Consider the following 26311-nt stretch of genomic DNA (forward strand, 5'->3'; position numbering starts at 1 on the left):
AGACACTCTTTTGTTTGTCAGCACAGCGTATTTTGGTTGTTAAAGGTGCTACCGAGTCAATAGTGGCGGTAAGGTACTTGTGATAGGTTTCTGCTAAGAGAGCGGGGTTATTGCTAGTGACCATGTTAGGGGACAGTGCATCAGTTATCATAGAGGCTAGGTTCTCAATTGTAAGCTTACAGGTAATTCTTGTTCCGTAAGTGTCTGTTGCATTAGTCATAGGAGAGCTTATCTCCTTTTGAGTCAGGGAGAAATTGATGATATAGTGGTCTGTCCAATCAAGGAGGACGATTGACTCAATAGATATTTTAGAGTTGAGCGTAAGTATCCAATCCAAAGTTCGACCATTGGTATGTGTAGGGGCATTAACTAACGGTATAAAGTTCATATCTGTGAGTGCCGTGTATGGGGCTTCTGCTTTAGGGTCTTGCTTATCATTGTAACCTAGGTTGATATCGCCTAGGATGATACATTTGGTGTTAGGTTTGATGTGGGGAGCTAGCATCAAAGGTTTATCTAGGTCCAGGTGTGTGTTGCTATTGGGTGATTTGTAGATGACGAAGAAGTTGAATGTGGTTTTCTGGTCAGTAGCAAGTATGGCTAAGAGGAGTTCGTAACCTGCTATTTCTTCAATAGGGCAGGATCTAATTTGCAGGTTGGATTTGGCTATTATGGCCACACCACCTCCATGTGCGATAGATCTGTCATACCTGATGATTTTGTCATCTGGTGGGATGGCCAAAGCTAGTAGGGGTCCAGAGGCTTGGTGCAGCCAGGTCTCTGTGACTACTAGCAGGTCCAGTTGTTGTTCGATAATGAGGTCAGGGATTTCAATGGCATTCGCTCCTAGTGATCGGGCATTAATAAGGGCACCTTTAATGTTACAAGATGGCTCTGTTGGGAGCTCTGTGGTGAGGATTTGAGTCTGATCAACAATGGCATTAGTGCGATGTTTGGCAAAGGCTGCAGAGGGCATCTTATGTTTGTTGCTGGGCTGAGGTTTGGGCTTGGGTTGTATGGGCAAGGCACGGGCTGAGTTATGGATGGTGGGGGTCAGGTTGGTGCGTGCTCTTCGTCGATGTAGTCTAATGGTACCCTGAATCGGGTAGGTGGTTGCGTTGAAAGAGTTATTTGGGGCGTAGACCTGATCTATCAAAGATGTACATTCTGTGGGCAGTAACCTTTTGTATTTAGTAGTGCTTAGGGTATTGAGTAAGTCCTGGAAAGTCAGAAATGGGGGTCTGGTAGGTAGAAAGGGTATGGGACAAGAGATGGGCGATGCCGGTGGCAGGCTATTTTAGCGAGGCCATTTCCAAGACTGAGGCAGGAGTTGCCTGAGCAGGGTAGGCAGTCTTGCACAATGCTGAAAGGAAACCTGATGGTAAGTAGCAAACCAAGCTTTACTGAGTGCTCGGTAAGGGTGTGGCTATTACAGTATTGTAGTCAATCACTTAATATCAACTGACTATGTCGGGTGGGGATACTCTACGAGAGGGAGGGAAAGGCGATTAATCTAGAATTAAACAGGCCATTCCTGCAGGTGGTTAGAGGGAATTATACAAATTATTCCACTTGTGATTTAATCATTGCGGCGGGCAGTGCATGTTTGGCAATGAGAAGCTCACAGGCCTGATGATTGTAGATGAGTTAAATAAAAGTATTACATAACACAAGTCGGCCTATGAGAAAGGTCACATTAGCACAGTGCATTCCACGTTGGCATATATAGTAGCATAGCAACATAACAGAAGAATCATGGCCAGTTGTGGTGCTGGCAATCACTGGCTGCTAAAGAGCACAGATGGTGTAATATATTTTAGGGTAACAATTAGGTCATATGCAATTGTTTAGCAAGGGTAGTGGCTCACATATAGCACAGCAGGAAGCAAACTCATAGCAATGCAGTGTTTGCAAAAGACTGTGATCACTTATTGAGTGGTAGCTCTACGACTCGAAAAGGAGCAGGCAATCAATGTACTGTGGTAAAATTAAACTAGACGAGCGATATGTGGTAACGCTAACATAGGCTTAAGTTGGGTAAAGCTTATGAAAGTAACTATGAGCGTACTAATCGCATGCCATGTAGGCCGTGAAGGTATATGCTTTGATTTAGGACAGTCGTGACATGCAGTGCTCAATAGTATAGGCACAGGCTAATGGGACAGGCAAAGGCAGTATAGTGCCTACCGGGGTGTCATAGAGGCATTGCTATTACTAACACAACCATTAGAGACAATGGAGGTCATTCCGACCCTGGCGGTAGGGGATTAACGGGGCCGGTATAGGAGCCGGCCCCGTTAACCCCCTAATTCCTCATTACGAGTTCCGATCGCGGGTCCCGCTAAGGACGCCTGGTAAAACCATTCTTGGTAAAACCAGGCGTCCTTAGCGGGTCCCGCGAGCGTTACTAACGGGCCCATTGTTAGAATGCTCCCCATTCCCATTGAGCCCTATGGGGGCTCAATGGGAATGGGGATGGGTTCCAAGAATGGTGAAATACCGGGCCCTCCAAGGTCGGAATGGCCCGTTATTTCCCCATTCCAGGAACCCGGACCTGGTACCCAGAATGGGGGTAGCCATGCCACAAATTAGGTCAACTGTTTTTAAATGGTCTATACATGTGGAATTTACGGTCACTATATAGGAAATGTCTGCTTCCTTGTATCTCGGGTTCTCTGATGAATACGTTATCTACTTATGTTCAAACTACTGACCACAAATTGATGTCTTTCTGGAAACCGAAGATTACTGCATATATGACGCTAGCAGACATATCTCCTGATCTTTTACAAATCAACCTTGTTAGAGCGAAACACAAACTTTGGTGATATGATTGGATTTGTACCAGAGATCAATGCTTGACATATCAACATTTCCAAGAAGAGCAACTTTACCCAAAATGTTTCCGTACCATAGCATCATACCTGGCCAAATTTCCTTCAGCCAGATGCAGAAGTCTGTTTCTAAGATGTTGACTCAATTTGTGGAAAACTAAAGACATCTTGGTAAACGGCAGATTAATCCCCAAGAAGGAGAACATATGTAGGTTCTGTCTAGATAACGAACAGCGGGAGACCCTTAGGCACCTGCTGGCTAGCTGTCCTGAGTTATTATCGAAGCAAATAAAAAAAAATGTCAGTGCCTCTTTGACAATTATTTGATTGTTACATACGAATCACTGTGGTATAGATTCTTTAACTCTGAGCGGACGTATGTTAGAATTGCAATGATACATTTCCCAATATCTCTTAATTTAGACAAATTTTATCTTATGAGTCATGTAACCAAGTATTTTATACTATCTGAGATCTCAGAAGACAAAGTTTATGTAAAATATAATTAATTGAGCTTTTGGTTTTTATCTGTTTTAGGAACACTTTTTGCTCTTGTTTGACCTTGAATTGTAAATAGTTTGATTACTGTTTTTATTGTTTGTAAACTATTGAAAGGTTGATTTTGTTTCAACTATATCAATTCTTTTTTTTTTTTTTTACATGCATGCCTACAAATGAGAGGAAAGCTATTAAGTTGAACAGGTGACTTCATGTCAGCGAGACATCACAGTTCTAGTCCTGGACTTTCTTTTAACAAAGTAGTGTATTGTGACCATTATAATCATGCTTGACTTCAATGAGACAAACTGAATTAAGAAACTGATCAATAATTTGGATAGGTACATCTGTAAATAAACAAATCTCAATGACATGGAGCCATCTATTCTATAGGAATAGAGTGCAGCAGGAATCGTTCGACGCATAGAGGCATTAAAAAGGCTCTAATAAATAGCAGAAGAACTCGGATTTCATATGTGCCATTTTAGTCTCCCCTGTCCCCAATTGTTTGAAAATATATGAATTGCATGCTTTTCTGATATATGAAACCATAATAGATGTTTACATGTGTTATTATACATGTGTTTTTTTATTCATTTATAAGAGACCTAGTAATTCCATTAACAAATGTATGTCAAGCACTGATTGTAGGTTCTCTTTTAAGCATATTAATGTATATCTTGATGTTTAATCAACTAGGAATAAACATCATTAAATGAATAATATGATAAATGTATTTAATAATGGTTGACTGTGATGAAACTATATATATATATATATATATATATATGTTCAAAAACAGTTTTGGTCCTGCAATAAATGTAACTTTTCTGATGACCTTGACAACCTTCTAGATATTGCAAAACATCTTAGTCTTTCTATGTGAACCTGACTGAATAGGAGTAGACATTATTATGAGTTATGAGGGTCCCATCTTTCTGTTGGTTCAATAATATTATTACACAGGTTCTTGCTACTGTGCGTCTCTGCACGAGGGCCAATCATCAATGCAGTTGGTTTGAGAGGAAGCCAATGAGTGATCACAAAAGTATAATTGGGTTACTGAACACCCACATCACACTGAGAATGCTGTCATTTAACTATTAAACGTTGTAAGGGAAGAGCCTAAAATAGTGTGGACATGAGGAGGCTTAGCTTGGTGAGAGGTGTATCTCTTGGGGTGGGTGGGACACATATCTCTCTCTCTCTCTCTCTCTCCCTCTCCCTCTCTCCCTCTCTCCCTCTCTCTCTCTCTCTCTCTCTCCTTCTCCCTCTCGAAATGATGAGCCCAGAGTAAAAAATATGACCAAAGTGGCTCTTCATGATTATGTATTTGTATCTACAAACTCAATATAACATTTAATAAATGTTTTTGCATTTGTTTTTATCCTAAGGCATTCTTATTGGCCACTTGCAAGCAGCACCACGTGAGGTGAATGGAATTGTGGGAGGATCAGCCCTGCTTTCCCTGTTAGTTTCGCATGGTTGGCAACTAAAACAGGTGCGATGGAAAGCTGGTCCTGGAAAAACACTCCTTGGTGACTCAAACGGAAGAAGCTTTGTGCCATTTAATCTTACTTACAACAGCAAGTACAGCGGCATGATTGCAAGAATAGTAATGGGCAACGAGACTGCACTAATGCTAACAAACCTGAAGATGGAAGACACTGGGATATTTAAAGCTGAAATCACTTTGAGCAATGGGGATAGTGTGGAACAAGAATTTCAGCTCCATGTTTATGGTGAGTCACAGGTACAAAATGTATTCTATTTGTATGTAATTGATTATGACCTTTTGAATTCCAGAAGCATATATTGCTTTTATAAATATGATCAATTGAACTGTCAACAATATATTTTCGGTGTATGTCACAAAAAGTATAGAAATTAATGCATGTGTACAATAGTCCTACCTTTACCAACAATCATTGGCAAAGCCAACAGCTTCGGCTTTTGTGTATGCATGAGACAGGCATGTGTCAGGCACCGCCATAAGGGCAATACCTGATTATAGCATAGCAAAAGAAGATAAAAGCTGTTGGCTTTGTCAATGCTGTTTTCTAAGAGAATTTTAATGCCATGGATAGTTATAAAGCAAGTGTCTGAATGCACACTTTGTTAATGCATTTTGAATCCATCATTAGTGCATTTAGAGCTGCGATTGAGCTGTTAACTCTGAACTACCTGTATAGAGATACCATTAGAATCTTAAGTTTGTTGTTACTGATTTCTATAGCTATCTTAAATGACCATACAGATTAGCATGGCTATGGGCAGTTAATAGGTGGGTAAATAGTGAGACAACGCCCACAGGCTGTGTGTCCCTTCTCACATGTAATTTCCCTCCTATCGTTGCTTCAATGCATTCGTTTTAGCATATTGGTGACACTTGAGTGCAGCCTAATAACAAAAAATAAAAACGAAGATGGAGTACTTGTCCACCATTAACAGATTAATCAGTCAAAAAGCCAATAATATTGGACGAACACAAGTTCAGCAAGTTGTTCTATATCAAATGGCCAATAGTTGTCTCCGTTTTATCCACAGCCAGTTGTCAAATGCCTATGACAGACAGGCACTCAAATAGATCACATTACGACTGTTGGAGCATTATATTAACAATCGAAACCTGGAGAAATGTTTTTTCCTCAGTGAGTTCGCTCGTCTCTCCTCTCATGTTCGATGCTTGATTTGCAAGGTGAATAGTGTAAAGAAAGGAGGCAGTGCTGGTTTGGGGAAGAACTCGGCATATACTATGTGTGCCTTTTCAAGAGTTTTTTTGTGTCTTTTCTCAAAGGTTGTGACTCATTCTCCAAGAATTAATCCCAAAAGATGCTCATTGCCAAAAGCCAGTCTGCAGAGGATCCAACACCACAGCAAACATAAACCGTTTTTGAAAAAAATTCTGCTCTGGTTAGTACACAATTATTTCCATTAAAATCAAATGTCAAGATAAAATCTAGACAGAAAATAATGAACCATTTTCTAAATAACTCGAAAAATTTTGTAATTCAATTTGAGTAGAAATAAATATAGTATATTGAAATATATTTAGATTATTATAACGATTATAATTATAACGAGCGAGGCATATTATCCAAACGTGGGAAGTAAGCACTGAATAAAACTGGCCCCAATTACAACAAAAGCAATGTATATTAGAGCAACAGTGAGGCTTTAAGCACACTGAAATTAGGTTTCAGCCAAACACATTGGAACTTTGTATAAAAATCACATCCACTGTTTGCATGCCAGAGGGACTGGGGTTTACTACGAACTCACCGGTTCAGCTCCGATGGCCCAACAACCCCCCACCACCAGTACATGAGCGGAGGACTCAACCCTGTCGTTTATTACACAGACAGGGATCATACAGGACATGCGAAAATTCACAGAATCACACCTCGCAAGCCTGTGTCAGGCCATTTCGTTTCATTTTTGATGTCACAACATAAGCCCTTTGCCCGAAAAACCTAAGAGTCCACCTGGTTGGGTGATTGGGATGGTATTACATATTGCTTTATTGGTCCTCACATGTCAAGTGGCTGGCTTGCCCCTTCCCCTAGAAACTATCTAATACATTGTTGCAGGGGCGCAGGATTACCATTGGCCCTTGCCCTCTGCCATCCACCCCTGAATTCCCTGATTGGCTGGATTGGCTGGATTGGTCTGCCCAGGCCTGGGACCCAACTCTGTTCGCAGCACTCTGTGCACCTTCTCAAAGTAATGAGAGACTGTGTTGCCAATGTAACTGTTAACACCATCACTGCTGCCTGTGAGGGTGCACTCAGCACTGCAACGTTGTTAAAGATTCAATGTTTCACTTCATGTCTGTGTTACTGAGAACCGTCAGTCTTCCCACCGGAGGTGAATGACCATTGTCTGGTGCGGCTGCACCACGTGGTGAGGACTGCAAAATGGAGCTCTCGGGTCTGCAATTTATGAGAATTAATCCTGTTTTTCTGCATATGGCTCATTGTCGTTTTAGCTTCAGAATGTGCTGCTTGTCTCTGATCTTGGCTGCCAGCCCTGGTCTGCAGTTCTGTGCATCCTAGTTCTGCTCTCCCTCGTTTCTCATTGAGGCCTGTAGCTTCACGTAACTTCACTGCAGTTAGTCTATGGTTTCCTTACATATCTATATTGTGCTACGTTTCCTATAGGTTAGTCGTCTATTGGTCCTTCTAGACTCCTTTGTATGATCCTGTAGTTTCCTAGGGTTAGCTGCGATAGGCGTCTGCAAGCTTGCTCTACATTTCTTCGTTTGCCTTGCTTTCAGCGTTTCTGCACTTGGCTAATGAGAAAAATAATAAAACCTTTTGACAGCATGTATATGGATCTGTCCTCTATCTAGAGAACTGTGTAAGCATGTTCTTCATGTGTGTTTGTGTAACTTTGTGCATGGCTGTCAGTTTACTTCATGACTAATGTGTTTGGTGTCACTAATGACGTCAGCACAATGGTTTATAGGCATTAGTCATCCTTCGAGGCATTTGGGTCCATGACCAGTGTTGAGGCACCTGTGTCCAAAAACATGTTAACTGAATAAGATTGGAATGGTGGTCTAAGCAGGTATCTCTCCACATAGGTAGATGTCACTGGCCCTCCTAAGGGCTGTCCGAATAGTGAGTTGCTTCGTGCACTCTTAAAGGCATGGTCCAGTAAAATTTTTTATTGTCCCTACGGGTCGGCCATGTTTTTTTAAGCCTAAGTGGCTCGATTTTAGAAAACTTTCCTTTGGACCTTACCCGAGTTTTCGTCCATTAAACGCACGCGCAAACAGGCACCAGGGAGCCGCCATTTTGTGATAATCCTATCACTTGCCGCATCGCCCTGGCTGACCTGCTTCTGCGGCACTAAATCAAATCCCCTGAGCCTGACATTATCAAAACATTCATATTCCCCGCCTCTCTCCGTGACGTTACTGTGCTGCGTAGGCAAACGCTCCCAGTCGTCTTCTACGCGACTCCACACAGAACCCGGAAACCAACACAGACCATCTCACAACACAGCGCGCCACAATTCGGAATATGAAACTGTACTTTAAAATCAAACAGCAACACGGTACATTTGGTAAAGTACATTTATTTGACATTAAATGTTTAGAGAATATTCAGCAATTGCCATATGAACTCTGAAAGCCATTTATTTTCTTTTATCTGTATCCGCAAATCCGGATAAGTTTATATTGAGTCACACGCTGTTCCTTTATGGTACACAGGGTGTTGCTTTTCGTTAAAAGAAGCACTTTGGAAGCACGTTGAACCGCAAGGCTGTTCCATCAACTAGGCACTAGTCCATAGTAAAGGTTGATATATTGCTTCTTGCCACTAGTACAGCGTAAGGGCATGTGGGCCCTTGGCTATCGTCCCATAATATGGTTAACGTGCTCCAGTTGTTCACACGAAGCTGCAGGTGTCTATTGAAGAATCCGTCTGCCGGTGTCTCAAACCGATGACAGTAGCAGAACGGGATCAAATACCTGTTATGAAAACAAAAAAATTATTTTATTTATTACGGCCGATCAGAAACTATTTGCTTGCAAGGATAGTTCAATGGAGTATGGTCGGCTCTAAAATCAATGCGAAAAGTAACGAAATAAATCGAGGCCAACACACAGTGAGAAACGACAGTTAGTCTACATGTGTGTGGAATGATATGATATATGATATGGCATTTGTAACGCGCCTACACAAGTGTTTAAAGGCGCGGCGAGGCAGGGGGGGCACAAGGGCAGACAGACAACAATCCTACTAGGCCAGGTGTCTTTCAGATCACGCAAGGGGAAGGGGAGTGGGGGGTAAAAGTGCTGTACATGGTTAGTAGAATACAAGATAAATAATAGGGCCAGCTGGTGGCAAGTGCAAGGTAAATGCCGGGAGAAGGGGCTGAAGGATACAGAGACAGTCCCGTAGTGCAGGTAGGCAGTGCAGGGAAAAGTGGCTGGGCCAAGGACCGAGATCGGTGAGACCTGTGGACCTGCATGCCCATGTGCCCACTGCGAACACATTTTCCTTGCTTCATTCATTCATTTATTCATGCATCCATTCATTAATTCTTAATTCCGGTATAAAAGCGTCAAGATTTACTCACATTATATTTGAAATTTCCAATGTGTCTCTGCGTAATGCAGTCTGTAAATCCGACCGTGCTCTTGACAACGATTTTTCGTATACTGAACTGAAATGAAACTCAGTCTAGTTTCTGAATTTTCTGCCTTATCGTCTCTTACGTTATTGCGTACCCCCTTCAAATGAAGTTCTTTCGGCATGGTCCCTGTCTCAAGGTAAAAAAACAATAGACCCTTATACTTCCAGTGCGACTTGTGGGCCTCTTCTGGGCGTGAGCTGAAAATCAAAGCCGCTGTCCTTCGCATTCTTTAGTTGCAACATCCCGTAGTAAAGGCATCTGTGAGAACTTGAAGTTTAGAATCCCTCTATGTAGTGCGCCACAATGTGCAAATGCGAACTGGCTTCTTTCCCAAATGCCACGGCCCGCTTGGCGCGTTCTAAGGCCCCCAATTTTGTCCCCGTTGTCTGCGAGCTTTGCAGCCCCAAAGAATCAGAACTATTGAGACATTTAATTTTTGGCGGAAGGTCAGGGAAAGTATAAAGTACCACAGGAGTTGAGTTAAAAGTGAGATTTATTGTTTGTTTGTTTGTTTTATTATTTGCAATACGCAAGCCTCCCCTCCGTTAACAGTGCGCAACAGTGTGCAGCATTTACATTTACATGAGATGAGACATGAGAAAAATATGTACATACACATATATGAGGTGAATAGAGAGAATTCAAAGATTACACCCAGCTTGTTCGCCACCCATGATGGTGAAGGTAGGGGTTAGGGTTACAGGTACACTGTACAATAACATTTATTTACAAAAAGACAATCGTATTGCAATTATTTAAACCGGGATTTGTACTTCACAACCAGCTGTGCTTCTGGTGGACATGGCACAGTTGCAATGTTCGGTGGCAATGGATCACTGCTCAGCACAGAAACGTCCAAAATTCCATATCTGTGCTTCTCTAACACAGCAACAATAAGGCCTTTCACAAAGTCGAACTGCATTTCATCATAGACTGGTTTGATCACCCATTGCTTACTTCGTTTTGAAAACACCTTAGTGTAGCGAGGCATCCTTACTTTACCCCTAGTCCTAGATTGTTCACGTCCGACATTGCTGTTATGGGCCAAGACCGCTAGTAGAGTGCGATGTTTCATGCCCCGAAAGCTAAAATGCAAGCGCTTTGGCCTGTACTTTAGGCACATATTGTGGAACACCTCCAAATCTCCTGTGTGACAGAATTCTGTCAGTCCTCTCAAATCTCTTGATAGAGTTTTGTCGAAAACAATCTTCTCAATGGCTTTGTGTGTCGGTGAAGATGGAATCAACCACTTCTTCTTCCTTGCCTCCTCTGGGGACAAAGGGTCATGTTCACATTGGTGGAAATGTAGGTTTTCTGACCAGTGGTGCATCAGTGACCGCCATTTTTCAAGTAGTATTTCCACTGACCCTTCAAAAGTTTTTGAGCTCCACCAAAGATGGTTAGTGATAGACTGGGACCACTGCAAAATACTTTCAAAACCTTTTTTTTTCCTGCAGCCGAGATTTTCTTACTGATTGATTTAGCAAGATGCCATACGTTAAATTGATGATTAATAAGCGGGAACAGCTCTCTCTTTGTCTTGGCAATTGAAACGTGTCTGTCCGTGGCTATGAGGTCGATGTGCATTCCCCCTGATTGTAGATATTCCACTGATTTTATAAATCCTAGTTTCTCCATGGCCACTGAGGATGTACATTGTGTTACCTGCACGACCACCAAACTCACAATTTTCTTACTATCCATGTCCTGAAAGTGGTAGGTGCAGTACTCGGCAGAAAATCCAGGGCTGTCGCACTGTCCATCGCCGGCTAGCCTGAAACGTTTCCCTTCGAAAGTACTTGCAAGAGACAATTGTTCAATTTTTCAAGCATCACTATTGGCCGGAAACAGATAATCACGTTGGTATATGTAGTACAGCGATTTAGAAATGAAATGGAGTCCCACAAACTGAAAGAAAGCCTCTAACTTTCTAAAACTGGAGCCACTAAAAAGTGATGCAGCTGCACACAGTAGATTCCCTGCTGGCATTTTCCCCAGCATCGTTTGTGCAGACCATGAGAACCTATGATTTAATCGACAGGCGGCATTTATTTTGACGTTACTGCCTTTTATTTGACGAGTTACATTAATCAATGGCTTCCCACATACTTTCCCTCTAACTGAATGCCCACATTTCAGCATACTTATAATTTCCATCAAACAACTGTCGAATACAATGTATTTGCTCTCTTTCATTAGACTGTCATCCTGCGTCAACGTTGTTTCGGCCTGTGACGTTGCAGAGATTTCAACACATTGGAAAGTAATATCGCTGCTGTCAAGTTCCGATGCGTCTATGGATGCTGCGGCTGGTTCATTCTCTGTCATTTCGACATCTGCTACTTCAACATTGATGGGAGAACACAACAATGTCGACATGTTTTTGGGTGGCAATTTTTTGGCGGGTGTAGATTGTGTGAATTGATCTGCAACTGCAACTACTTCAGAGCTATCTTCAATACATTCAATATCATCTTCTTTTGGTGGTGCGGTCGCACTGTAGCAATGGTCCAATGCAACTTTGCTGTATTCTCCAAACACAGTTAATTCATGTTCTGGCCATTGGACATGAGCATCTCGAGCCTGAACACGCCTTGCCTCGATCCTCCATAGTGTACATGGTCTGGCAAGCAACATCTCTCATTCGCTTCACTGTCTGTGTATGTATAGTTCTGACACCCACGGGTAACTAGAGGAGAGATTGGAAAACGGATGTTCAGTTTAAACACAAGAAAAGTGTAGTCCAATTGACTGGAAAAAAACAAAAAATAGTCCCCAGCACAAACATTTTTTTAAAGTTATAAACTGTTTGTAACTAACCTTTTTTTGGTTTTTTTTGTTTGCAACTTTTTTGACTCGACCTTCAACATCTGCACGCTGTAGCTCTGATTCGTTTCTGCATGTCCTCCCTTCCTCTTGCGCTGCAACGACTATATTTTCTGTATCCGCATAGACAGCACGGAATGAGGCTCCATCGTCTCCCTGAAACATAGTACTTTCATTACTATGTATCAAAATATTGTTAGCATAACAAGACGAACACACAGGTACATCTCTAAGGCCAAACACGATTTAAACATTGTGTGCAACAATCAAACAACAAGTATTCGACCAGTGATGATCTATTTCGATGGAACTGTCAGTATCCATACCTCTGGCTCTGCATGGACTGCCATGAATGGTTGTATTGGAGAGGAGGCATCAGCATCTCCCTGAAACATAGTACTTTCATTACTATGTATCAAAATATTGTTAGCATAAAACACACGTGTGGATGAACACACAGGTACATCTCAATAGCCAAACACGATTTAAACATTGTGTGCAACAATCAAACGACAAGTATTCGACCAGTGATTATCTATTTCGATGGAACTGTCAGTATCCATACCTCTGGCTCTGCATGGACTGCCATGAATGGTTGTATTGGAGAGGAGGCATCAGCATCTCCCTGAAACACAGTACTTGCATTAGTATGGTTTTCAATATTGGAAACATAACACACACTTGGGGTCGAACGCACAGGTACATATAAAGAGATAACCACAAATGATGCATTGTCTAAAACAATCAAGGAAAATCTAAATATGATCACATTTCATCGAGTTATTTCTCCGATTTATTTACATCTGTATCATCTAAATGGGATGTTGTGATTGCAGTGGAAGCTCCGTCGTCTCCCTGAAACACAGCACTTGTGTTAATAGGGAAGAAAGTATAGCAAATGGAATCACGTTATATGATCACGCATGATGGAGCTGTCAGTATCCATTCCTCGTGCTGCTGAAGAATATCTATGGATGTTGCAAATGTAGTGCGCACTTCCGAAAGCTGTTGCGCCGATTCGTATACGCATGGTCCCACTTCCACTTCCCCTGGAATTACTTGAATGTCAGGCTCCGCATCAAGTGCAGGGGTTGACGCTCCATCAACTGCCTGAAACATAGTACTTGCATTAGTGAGGATTACAATAGTGAAAACATAACACACACCTGGGGTCGACAGCACAGGTACATATCAACGGCTAACCACGAATGAAACATTGTGTAGAACAATCAAACGACAAGAATTCCAGCTCTGATGATGACGCTCGATGGAGCTGTCAATATCCATACCTCCTGCTGGTGAAGAACATCTAGAAATGTTGTAGATGTGGCAGACGCTTCAGCATCTCCCTGAAAGACAGTACTTGCATTAGTATGGATAACACTAATTATAACTGAAAACAAACACCAGTGGACGATAACTAAGGTGTATATCAATTGGAAAGCACTAACCAAACATTCGGTAAAATAATAAAACGATAGAATAAAACTATTACTTGACATGCATAAAACAAGTCTGTAGCGGATTAGCCAAGTAAGATTACCTGATACGCGCTAGAAGTGGTTGATAACTGCGACCACGTCAAGGATGTAGAATGTTCTTGCTTCAGATGCAAGGGATAGTCAAGACGTTGTAAAGGTAAATTAATGATTGATAATGAAATGCCAATATTAAAAAATAGCCATGTAAGGCGACAGAATACTTGAAAAATGCTCAATACAGCACAGTTCCCTGTTCCCATATATATACATTTCGTTTGTGGGTTATGAAATTGAAAAAGAATATATTGATAAATGTCATTATTCGAAAAGCTATACACTCATATCAATATCAAAATTATTACAAGGGATAGAACACCTACAATATCAATGAATCCACACTACACACTACCTACACACTACCGCAAGGCCTAAAGCTAAATCCGGACACTTGACTCACCGGTGGCGGAATGTGGACGAATAGAGTGGGAATAGCGCTTTCGAGCAATTTCCGTGGCGTTCGCTGTTTATTCTTCTTTGTTACTCAAGATGTGGTGTACATGTCCAAGGAAAAGTGCCGGCTGCAGATGCGGTATCGATCACCCCTCTTGTCCTGTAAGACTTGTTGGACTCTACTTTCCAGCTCATCCAGTGGATATCCGCAATGTCTGACCCATTCTCTTATTCGATCAACAGTTTTCGGGAATACATGCATTGTAGTGCCTTCAGATTTCGCATGGGTCTTCGAAGGGCAACCGCTAATCGAACAGGCAGGCATTGTTGATAAATCTGAAAAGTAAATATCGACATTATTATACAATCTTCATGAATAAAGATTTGATACAAAAGTAAATGAATCATACAATGATTAATGCAAGGTTTGTTTTGGTCGCTGGAACTATACCAGTTCATTATGTGCGGCTTAGTATTTGCATAAGATGCAGAAATGTATAAATGATGTGACTAAAATCTGAACATGTGACTCGTCCCTTGGATGTTCTGTCTTGCACGAGAAGGAAACATGCTTACATTATAGACTGGACCCCCGAAGGATGCAATTCGATGACAATAGACAAAGATGAAAATAAATAGATCTATTGATAGCATAGCAATGGAAACTCAAGTCGATAGCAATGAGACCAATGAACATAGCACTATTTTGTACTCTACTCGCAAATAGATAGAAATTTAAAAATCTGCGAAATATGACTAGGATACATGGCCTTACCTTGACCAACAAACAGTTGGATTCAGCAAGCAGAGCAGTATGTTGCAGGAGAATAGGTGGGTGGCCACAGGTAGCACACTGATGGGTTTGCTCTAAGCGGCCACAGAAGTTCACGGATAGCATGACGATGAGCAGATTAGAGTAGATCTCAGTGGTTGCCAGGTAGCATGTTCAGGAGTTGACTTGCAAAGCACAAAGATGTTCTCATGAGACATATCAAGTGGTTTATAAAGTATTAGAAACAGGGGTGTGTTTGTGAATGAATGACGTATGTATGTCGTGGTCTTAGGGGGGCGGCCTGCTTGAAGGGGAGGCCTGGCTGGAGACACAGGGTCTGAGGAGGCCATGTGAGCGATGGCCCCTGGGCGTGGGATACCTTTTAAAGTGTACATGCTGTTTGGTACCTTGGCCGTTTGTGCCCGTGACAGCCCCCCATACCAGCGCTCATCCCCGGGTGCGAACCGCCTTTGATAGAGGGGTGGGATGGATGGGCCAGGGGCGTGCAGATAAGGCACAGGAAGACTACTGAATGGAGACACACTTATGTGGATTGCAGGGGGGCAGCCTGCTTCAAGGGGAGGCCTGGCTGGAGACACGGGGTCTGAGGAGGCCATGTGACCGATGGCCCCTTGGCATGGGATACCTTTTGAAGTGTACATGTAGTTTGGCACCTTGGCCTTTCGCGCCCCTGACAGCGCGCATCCACTGGCACGAACCGCCTTTGATAGAGGGTGGGTGGGATGGAGGGGACTGGGGCGTGCAGATAAGGCACAGGAAGACTGCTGAATGGAGACACACTTATGTGGATTGCAGGGGGGCGGCCTGCTTCAAGGGGAGGCCTGGCTGGAGACACGGGGTCTGAGGAGGCCATGTGACCGATGGCCCCTTGGCGTGGGATACCTTTTGAAGTGTACATGTTGTTTGGCACCTTGGCCGTTCGCGCCCCAGACAGCCCCACATGCCAGCGCTCATCCACGGGTGCGAACTGCCTTTGATAGTATATCGTTGCTTATCAATAACAAATGCCACATACCGGAGATTCTTGTGAGCACAGACCCACACTTCAACCGGTGTATTATAGTGGTCAAGACCCTAAGGCCTGTATAATGCAATGGTAATTGTTAGTATAGATATATGTGTGACTTTTATAGAGACATAACCTACTGAAAGACTTTGAACAAGTGTTATTTAGTGCATGCATTATCGAGAATATGTTATGTTAGCTTAGATAGATAGTGACCACCCTACTTCACAGCGACCAGACCTTCACCCATTCGGAGCACAGATGTCTGACGTCCGTCCTTGAATGGAGACACACTTGATTCATTTAAAAAATAGAAACAACCGTTGTTAAAATATATGTGGTGTTTTATTTTGTATCTTATTTTCATGACACAAAAATACAAGACTTTAAAGATTATACAGGTCAGGTTGCAGCACAGCGAGAGAAAATCCCCTGTACTGACCGCTGTCACTCGGGAACGTTTCTCTTATGGCACAAACGGCACAGGCGGGTATCGCTCTTCGAACGCGGTGTCCAAGCCTCCCGTGGAGCCACCATGTAAAGGAACGATAGGCCACCAGCCTGTACCACCTGTGAAAAGGAATGAAACAAACTGTTTTTAAATGACCAAGATAAGTTTAATAAACGTTTGTTGTCAATGACAATTCTTGTAACTAATGGCATTCTGCACGGACAAATGCTATCTAGACAATGCACACTATTGAACGACTTTCATGCGTTACTATGATATGAATATATAATTTTGGATATAGTAGAAGAACATGAAATAGGAGTGGCATGACAAGCAGAGTATACTTACTCGTTACTCGGATTACGAGGACGAACAGTTGCGCGAAGTTCGTGCATAAGCACCATCATTATTCTCAACACGGCCCGTGTGAGGCAGGCTGCCCTGAAGTCTGGCAGCTCGGTGATGCATTGCGGTCGTGGCTCGCCTTCCGAAATGTAGGCCAGGCATCCCGAGTTTTCTCGGCAGCAGCAGTTCTCGTCCTCGGTTGGCATTAGCTCGCACTGATTGCATGTGCACCAGGTGGAGACGCCATCCATGCGACTAGGCCCAGGCTCTTCATCTGTTGAATCGTCCTCCCAACTGCTGTCCGAATCCCCATCGTTTTCGCATGCTTCCCTTTCCAGTAGTTCCTCCTCGGTGTACTCGGGCTCGTACATATAGGGCATTATTGTAGCCATTGAGTGGTAAACAAAGTAAAATAATTTACAGAGATGGTACAGGTGTTCACACGGGCTACAAGCGGCGAAGGTAGCTGACCAGAGCACAGAAACGAGTCACATAATACTCAAAGTAACACAGAGAGAGGAATGGAATCGAAAATCTGCTGCTGTGTGTTAGGAAACGGTCTGTTTATACTTATTGAGGAAAGAGGTGTCCTGCCATTTCCATGGCGACACGTCATTAGCTGAGGCGCAGCGATTGTTGACACGAGACGTGCTTTGGATTGGAAAATGGGTGGTACGAGTCTGCTGATGACAGGCTCAGGGGCGGGGGATTTGATTTAGTGCCGCAGAAGCAGGTCAGCCAGGGCGATGCGGCAAGTGATGGGATTATCACAAAATGGCGGCTCCCTGGTGCCTGTTTTCACGTGCGTTTAATGGACGAAAACTCGGGTAAGGTCCATAGGAAAGTTTTCTAAAATCAAGCCACTTAGGCTTAAAAAAACATGGCCGACCCGTAGGGACAATAAATATTTTTACTGGACCATGCCTTTAACTCTTCGGGCTGTCATGTTCCTGGGGTAGAGGTGGGGCATTCCAGGGACCCTCTCTTCACCACGAATCCCAAAATCTATCTACATAAAGAGAAAGTTTGAGAAAAAAACACTGAAACTACATGCATAGATTATTGCACAAATTGAGTAAAAAAAGGTATGCTTTCACATGGCTAGCTAGCAGAAAATGATGTCCCTGAGTAAACCTTAAATAACTTTGTGCATTCAAAGTAAAGGGATGAGCAAAGCACTGACATACGATCTAGAATATTAAAAAAATGAATAAAATCTGATCATTTTTCTTTTAAAGTCTGTTTACAATATCTTCCTCAGTGGTGAAGCACAAGCATTAGAGATGGACAGGGCGCCGGTTAAAATGTACGACATCCCATCGCCATACATAAAACAATACAGAGACATCTTTAAGGGAGGGCAACAGGGGCATATGCCCTGGACCCCATCCTGTAGTGGGCTGCCACTTGGACACCTGATTCCAAGAAGTCCATGCCCACTTTTTAACAAAATTTAAATAACACATGCCGGGATGCTTTACGTTGCACAGCTCATGCTCTAACTGCTGCTTGGCTGTTGCTGATAGTTACTTGCTGCTCGGCTCAATTAATCCTTTAAAGTTTTCTGTGTTTGCTGTAGTGCACCAAGTTGGTCTGTTCACTATCACAATCACAACTCCTGTAGCATTCTCACCGTTCTGTGGGGAATATAAAGATCACATGCAATACTGAAATTTGAAATGCATATTGATACATCTGACTGCCATAATTGGTTGGAAGATAGCTCAGTGTGTAATACACTAATTACAGAGATTCGTGTCCATATGCCAGATCACAGTTCCAAATTCTAGCAAGGCTAACTGATTTTCCTATGTCTGAGGTTGATAAACTAGCATGTATACATAATTTTGACATAGAAACACCTACTGTGCTACAAAACAATGTACCAGCACCAGATAGCGTGTGTTATAAAAAGTAACATAGCATCAGCATGGTGCAGGTCTAGAGCGTGGATCCTCCAAACAAGGGTTGTTAAAAACTGCATCCCTCCACTGAAGAGCATAAAGTGTTTGTTTGGAGAGGTGATTATGTAGTCAAATTCGAGACTCTGGAACCAAAGTGTTGAGGATTATATCCCAGCTTTGCCAAAGGATGATGCAATGATTCTAGAAAAAGCATTTTAGCTCACTGTATTGTACTCTGTTGTCTTCTGTGTAAAGATTTGCCTTCTCACATACTGGTGGCATATTTTAGCCTACTTCCTTATCGTTCTTTTTATGTAGGCCATTTGAGTGGAAGGGGCTCTAAATGGAAGAGAGATGACCAAAATATCACAGGCCCGTGCCAAGCATATTTTCAGGACTGCTCATCTGCCAAATAAATGGTTTTCTTTTTTAAACCATTTCAAAGATACTTCTGCACATCTTAAACAGTTCACAGTCTGTTTGTTGGGTGTATTTAAAGCATTATAATACAATAGAAACGCTGAGATGAAACTTTTTAAGCTCACAACAGTTAATATTATGCTGCTTCTATATCTGCCCGAAAAAGTGATTGTACCAATCATTCCTCTTTTGCATAACATGCTTCTATAAAGTTTTTGTTTCAAACATTGTCCTGTGGTGTTATGTCATTTGCGACGTTTCCAAGTGAGTTCTAGGCATTTTATGTCATGAAAGTCAAGCATTCACAAATAATTTCACCTTGTACTATAAGAACTGGAAAACAATGTGAACAAGCACAGTAACGGCAGACTGGGCACATGCCAGCTTCACATCTTAACCAATGGGTAACTGGAGGGATAGCTCTAACCAGTGGGAGGACTATGAGCTGAATATAATTGAAAGAAAAGGGTTGGCGTCCTGCCACATACAATCAAATATGTACTAATATTTGTGTAAGTAATGCTCATGTGTTCATGTTTTTAGCTTAACAGGGACAGCTCTGTCTCCTATTATCAACTTACAAAGTAGAGAAGCAAAATACTAGATTGAGTTCATGCAGCTTTTATTATTTAGCTAGTGAGTCTGTATTTTCTCTTTCTTTTTCAAAACATTTCTTTTTTTGTTATTTTATTTTTTCGTGGAGAGTACTTTTCTATTTTATTCTTTCTTAAACAATCTTTAACAGTGCAGACAATAGCACAAAAACGTAAATATACAAACAATAACATGATGTGACACATCTCAAATACAGTTATGTACTTTAACAAGCAACATACAAATCATTATATACAGAGCATACAAGTTCAAGGCTTTATACGTTCCTAAAGATGCTAGGTGTTATGCTCTTTTCAATTGACCTCTAAATGATCAGAATATGCCAAACAGGAGGGTGACCTAGTCATCTGTCTATGGGCCTCATCACGACTTTGGCAGTAACCCTTAAAATCGGCGGTAATGCTATTAGCGCTGATTTTAAGGGTCTGTCGGATCACCAGTCCAAATACTGCCATCGCCATTACAGCCGGCGCAAGTACAGCCGGCTGTACAAGCGCCGGCCATAACAGCGCCAGGAACCATTCGTGCTAAAACATCAGCAATCACGAGTCCGGCGTTGGCGCTATTAGCGCCATAAAAGCGGCAGACAATCCGCCGAAAATACCTCCAGCAAAAAGCTGGAGGTAACAGAACACAGGCCACAGCAATAAAGACCCAGGTGGAACCACAGCAAATCAGAGGCTCACAAAGAACCCATCCATGCACAACACACCCTCCCCAACACCATTACACCAGCAGGAGCAGGGAGGAGACAGCAATAAGGACCCAGGTGGAACCACTGCAAATCAGAGGCCTACAAAGGACCCACCCATGCACAACACACCCTCCCCAACACCATGCTGCCATTTGGAGCTGGGAGCCTTGATGTTGATTTCTAGCTGGTGTGTCTGGAGCTACAGAGGGCAGCCAACCAGGCCAGGGTCCTGGGAGTGCAGGGGTCAGTGGGGATGAGGAAAAGGAGTTGGAGAGCAGCACCAGCAAGGCAGCCAGCCATCCCCAGGGTCAGGCCAACACCCTGGGCCCTGACTGATGGTCAGTTGGTGACAGATTATCGGCTGGACAGGGCGACCATCACCCAGTAGCTGGACACAATCCAGGGTGACATTGGCAGCCGCATAGCCACCAGCACGGCAGTACCTCCCCTAGTGAAGCTCGTGTCTGTGCTTCAATTTCTTGGGCCTGGCAGCTACCTACATACCGTTGCCATGATGCATGGAATGTGCCAGTCCATATTCAGTGCCATGCTGGAACAGGTGCTTGATGCACTGTTGAATCATGTGAACAAACACATTGCATTGCCAGCCACACAGGCACAGCTGCACCAGCTGAAGTGTCAATACTATGCCATTGCCCAAGTCACAAATGTAATAGCAGCCCTGGACTGCACACATGTGTCCCTCGTACCACCCCAGGCACATGAGGCTGCCTACAGAAACCGGAAACAGTACCATTCCCTCAACGTGCAGATGAAATGTGGTCCCAACCACACCTTCATCCACTGCTCTGCCCGCTACCCAGGATCCACCCACGACTCCATGGTCCTGCGCAACAGTACCCTGCCGGCGTACATGCAAAGGCATCGAGGGCAAAACACATGGCTACTGGGTGAGTACAAATGTATACCATAAAGCATGTCAATCCACAACTGATGGTGCCTGTCACAGAATCCATCATTCCCAATAGGCAGCAGCATTACTGCAGCATACACATTCAAGCACCTTGCACGATAAACCTCTGACATGTGCAACACAGCAGAACACACCCATGCAGGATGTAAGACATGTGGCGGCACAGTGACATATGGAAGCCCCACCACAATAAAGTCTCCTGTGTGCGTAGCACCATGGCTCCGAACACTGACACAGTACAGAATTCCCACCCTGCCCACCCGACAATAATTAATTTTCAAACCATAAGCTGGCACAACCACAAACGCACCACACATAAGTAGGCCGAGTAATGACAATGTTCATCCCACGAACACTGTCCCCAAAATGGCCAGGGAAATGCATGGAGAACAATACAGAGCAGTGACAACCAGCAAATGCAACTGTAGCCAAATGGATTTGCAAAGACACATGAGGCAGCCACTTCTGTCATGCAGAAGTAGATGAAAGTGCCCCTTATCCTGCGACAACTGAATGAGTACTGTTACATACAGATACATAGGCGTACCAAGTGGAGAGTACCCCATTGATTCAATCGTGCCCGTAGGACAGCACACTCCACAATGTTATAGGCCAAATGATATAAAAGGCAAAATGACACTGATGACAGAGCCCTGTACACCCACTGGACTTGCCTTGTCCCCATACTGTCTTCCTTTCCCCTGCAGGTGAATCTGCATATCCCCAAGACATGTGGCACATGACCCCTGTGCATCACCCCCACAAGGCGGTGGAGCGGGCATACGACCTTGCCCATGCCCATACACGGATCTGCGTGGAGAGGGCATTTGGACTGGCGAAGGCACGCTTCCGGTGCCTCAACCGCACGGGAGGGGCAATGATGTATGCACCAGAATAAGTAGGCTAAATTGTACTGACATGTGCCATGCTGCACAACATCTGCTGTCGCAGAAATGTGCCACTGCCCCCTGATGCCCATGTGCATCCACCTGAGGATGGTAGTGAGTGCGATGAAGTGCCAGAATGTGTTGCACATGCACAAAGGATTGGTCTGAGGGAGGGGAGGTTGGCCAGACAAGGATTGATTGATGGATTATTTCAGAAATGGGTAATGGGTAAATCGGAAATATTCAACTTCAACATTGAATTGCATCAGTGACAATCACTACTGTCCATGCATTGTGAATTTTCTAACGTGATTTATTTTTCATCCAACAATCCCCCCTGTCCCCAGTGAACACCCAGCACACTATCCCCCCTCCCCCCAGTGAACACCCAGCACACTATCACCCCTCCCCTCAGTGATCACCCGCACACTATCCCCCCTGCCCCCAGTGAACACCCAGCCCACTATCCCCTCTCCCCCAGTAAACACCCAGCACACTATTCCCCCTCCCCCCAGTAAACTACCCCCAACTGTGCAGATAGGCACATGTGTCTCATCAGGGCAACAACAGCGATGCCATGCACCACTAGGATGGTCGCGGGTGCTTCCCTTTTCCAGGCCCCTCCGGTGTGCGTGCCCTTAGGTGGGGCATGGACCGGCGCCTAGGAGATGGCTCTAGGGAACCCTCCGTGGGTGTGGTCGATGTCGAAGGGACTGAAGCGGTGGCCATCATGTGCTGTCTCATGAGCTTGTTTGCCTCCCGTGTCTGTTCAGCAAGTGCTGAGACTGCCTCCGTCAACTCCCTCACTTGTTGGCCGAAGCCTGTCAGGGCAGCGGTACATTGTTCAACAACTCGGCGTGTACGCGCATTGTCCCGCGCTATGTACTTGCACCCATGCCTTATCAATTGACTGACTGCCTTGATGTGCCTGCTCTGCACCTTCGCCATCGATTCCACCCTGGCCTGTTTGGTCTCAATGATGTCAAGTTGGCCCATCACTGCTGCCCCAGTGACGAAGGGCTCCCCTGGTGCATCACGTGGTGGCCTACGACTTGTGTGCTGTCGGGGGGGGGGGGGCTGCATGGCGACATGGCGCCAGCCTGGACTGGGCTGCCTGGCTCAGAGTGACGGTCTTCTGGGCTCCCATAAAATGGCGTGTCCACGTTGGGGTTTGGTGTGCGGACACGCCACACAGGCACATGTCCTCGTTCCTGCATTATGTGTGCCTGGGCTTGGGCTTCCCTGGGGTGTGATCATCCCTCCATCCTCACTACTTCTGGGAGAGTGTTGTCCTATGGCATGATGGCCACGTGGAGGTGTTGCTCCCACGTCGGGCTCCGATGCAGACCTCTCTCCCTCAGCATCGAGGCTGTGAATGGTGGCTTGGGGTGAGCTGGCGGTCGCCTCCCTGCGGCCATGTGTCTGCCGCTGCTGTCTGGTGGGGCTGCGTTGGGGTGAAGTGGGTGTTGGCCTGGGTCGTCTCCCTTCGGTGCGGCCTCTTTGTGGGGTGCTGGTGCTGGTGGAGGCGCAGTGCTGTGGAGCGCTGTGTTGGTGTGGCCTCCTCCCCATCATCTTCGTCCCGTTGGGATCGACGTGTGCCTGTGGGGTACATAGGGTGTGGTTTGAGTTCAATGCTACATATATTTGTGTGATGCAGGTCATGCCAACAAGTGTGATTGGAGACAGTAACAATGACGCATTCAACTTGCATTCTGTTCAGTCGCCATGTGGTGCTTGTTGTGAATGTGTATGGAGGTACACTGCATGGGAATGCGTGGTTGGGATGCACTGCGCTCTGGGTTTTGGGGGTGTGCACACTCCAACTCTACGTAGCTGTCCAATGGCTATGGAAGTCTATCCCCTGCCCCTGTCATTCATGCACTGCACGTACGGGGTCGTCTAGGCAGCACTACCGTTCGTTCTAGGGATGTAGGCCTCACTTATGGGTGTATGCAGTGCCTCAGACACGTCTTCGCTTTCATTCACTAAGGGTCTGCATGTGTGGTACTTTCAGATGCATGTATTTGGGGATGGGACTCACCTGCCGTTGGGTCGATGCCAGTCCCTGCCTCCGCTCCACCAATGCCCTCGATGGTTCCAACGTCTATCAGGGCTGTCATTTTCTCCTCGCAAGGTGTGAGTTCGGGTGGGGGTGGGGGTGGGCCTCCTCCAGTGGCCCTGCTTGCACTCCTGTGCTGTGACAGGATGCCACAGACTCGGACGCGCAGGTCATTCAGGCGCTTGTGGCAGTCCTCCCCATCCCGGGGCACGCGCCCCACAGCACTGACCCTTTGGCTGATGGTTCGCCATATTTGGGCTCTGCGCTGGCCACTTGTTTTTCGCTGCTGCAGCTCCTCGTGGTGTATCTGTGCCCCCTCGACCAGTACTGCTAGCTCCTGTTCACTGAATTTGGGCTTCCTCACCGTGTCCAGGGCGGACTTGCCCCTAGTGCGCTCCTGAGACATGTTTTGGCCTTGGATCGCGTGGATGGCTTCCAGGAGCTGTGATATCCGACGGATTGTGATTTCCAAGATGGCTGCTGCTTTATTTCCTGTTCCTGCAGTGACGCGTTTCCCGGGTGCTCATAGCGCAGGAACGGGAACTAAAGATGGAACATTCAAAGGAATTTAATTAGTCGGGGGCTCTTCTAAAGTGCAACTGTGCGTCAATGTAAAAACATGACTCGACATATAAATGTTAAAACCATAGACTGAGAAATATCTTTTTCTCAGAAGCACAATAGCAGTTCACTAACCTTGGCTGTATCACTCTAGCAGGGTCTCTCTGGAGGAAGAGGCTTGTAAGTCTCTGGGTTATGTCTTCCACGGGGTTCCCAGCATGGGATACTAACATGGAGAACTAGGTGGAAAAGGGGTGAGCATTAACATGCTGTCTAGCTAATGCATGTGATCCTGGACCTCTCATTTAATCTTGTAATCCCTAACCTGTCAAAATTGTCAGTCTTCAAACCTTTCAAAATTGGGAGCTGACAAACAGTGATTTAGTTCTCAGGGTATGGTCTTCAAGAAAGTATTGCTCATGTGTTAACTGTTTATCCGGGTGCCTTCTATGTTATAATAGTTATCATTGATATATTGCACACCAAAGTAATTTGTTTTTTGCTGGCTAATAGCAATACCACTTGAAAACAATTGCTTTCTTCTAATCTCAGTCTCTGTCAGGATATGTCCACCTTTCTTCTAATTTGTATCCACTATCTATGCAGTGATATCTGTACCTTTCTCATTTCTATCAATCTGTATCCATGCCTGAACCCTTTTAAATTACGAGAGAGTACTAATCTGAGGTCTATGCTGGGGGTTGTGTATTTTTTTCATATGGATGCTGAATCTGTGCCCTGCATCTACGCTACACCTTCCCCGTGGCTTCTATTGTTAAAACGTGTCCTGTACCTATGTTAGAACACAAGTGCCCTTGTTGTGGACTGCTAAAGGTGCCATTGAAATGCCACTTGCTTATTATTCAGATTAGAACAAGTCTGAAGAGAGTAAGGAGAATGGAAGGGCATACCCATGCATTATGTTGATTACGGAAGGAAAACATTTCAAGCTATGGAAGAAATACATTTAATCCATTTACTTTTGATATATTTTAATTAATTTAATTATACATGCTGTAAACAGATGCATTTAACAATGTAATTGTGTTGTGTAGAGCAGTGATATTCAAACGTCTTTATGCTGAGCTCGCCATTGAGTAAGAATATGCCTGTTTAGCTCCCCCTCCCCCTCCCCTTCAGTGAAAATAGTGTTGCAAGCCTCACAGATGCCATTTCTGCGTATGTGCCTATTGAAGTAGTTGCTGTACTCTCTTTTTGAAGAGCCTGGTGCCCCCTAACCCCTCCAGCCATCCTTCGGGATACCCCTAGGAGGGCCAGTCCCACAGTTTGAAGGCCACTAGTGTAGAGAATGGCTAAGATAAAATGCTCTAAAGAAACCGGATCTGATGCCATGTTTTGTGACAGTGTCTAATGTGTGTGTGCTTATTCAGTTGCTCACATGAGTT

The 26311-nt window shown here is 44.4% G+C and overlaps 1 protein-coding gene across 13 annotated transcripts in view; it reads left to right on the top strand.

Moving 5' to 3' along the window:
* LOC138447993 (SLAM family member 8-like) overlaps nucleotides 1-26311 on the top strand; it is a 656143-nt gene that overhangs the window by 138903 nt on the left and 490929 nt on the right. For all 13 annotated transcript variants that reach the window (XR_011259980.1, XR_011259978.1, XR_011259979.1 and 10 more), the window contains exon 2: nucleotides 4727-5074. Coding sequence is in view for 9 of the 13 variants with exons in the window: in XM_069604529.1 (XP_069460630.1) it covers nucleotides 4727-5074 (348 nt within the window). In the remaining 4 variants the exon portion in view is untranslated. The remainder of the gene's footprint in view (nucleotides 1-4726; nucleotides 5075-26311) is intronic.

The sequence above is a fragment of the Ambystoma mexicanum genome, chromosome 1p (genome assembly GCF_040938575.1).
Source record: "Ambystoma mexicanum isolate Mex_15411 chromosome 1p, UKY_AmexF1_1, whole genome shotgun sequence".
Lineage (NCBI taxonomy): Eukaryota > Metazoa > Chordata > Amphibia > Caudata > Ambystomatidae > Ambystoma > Ambystoma mexicanum.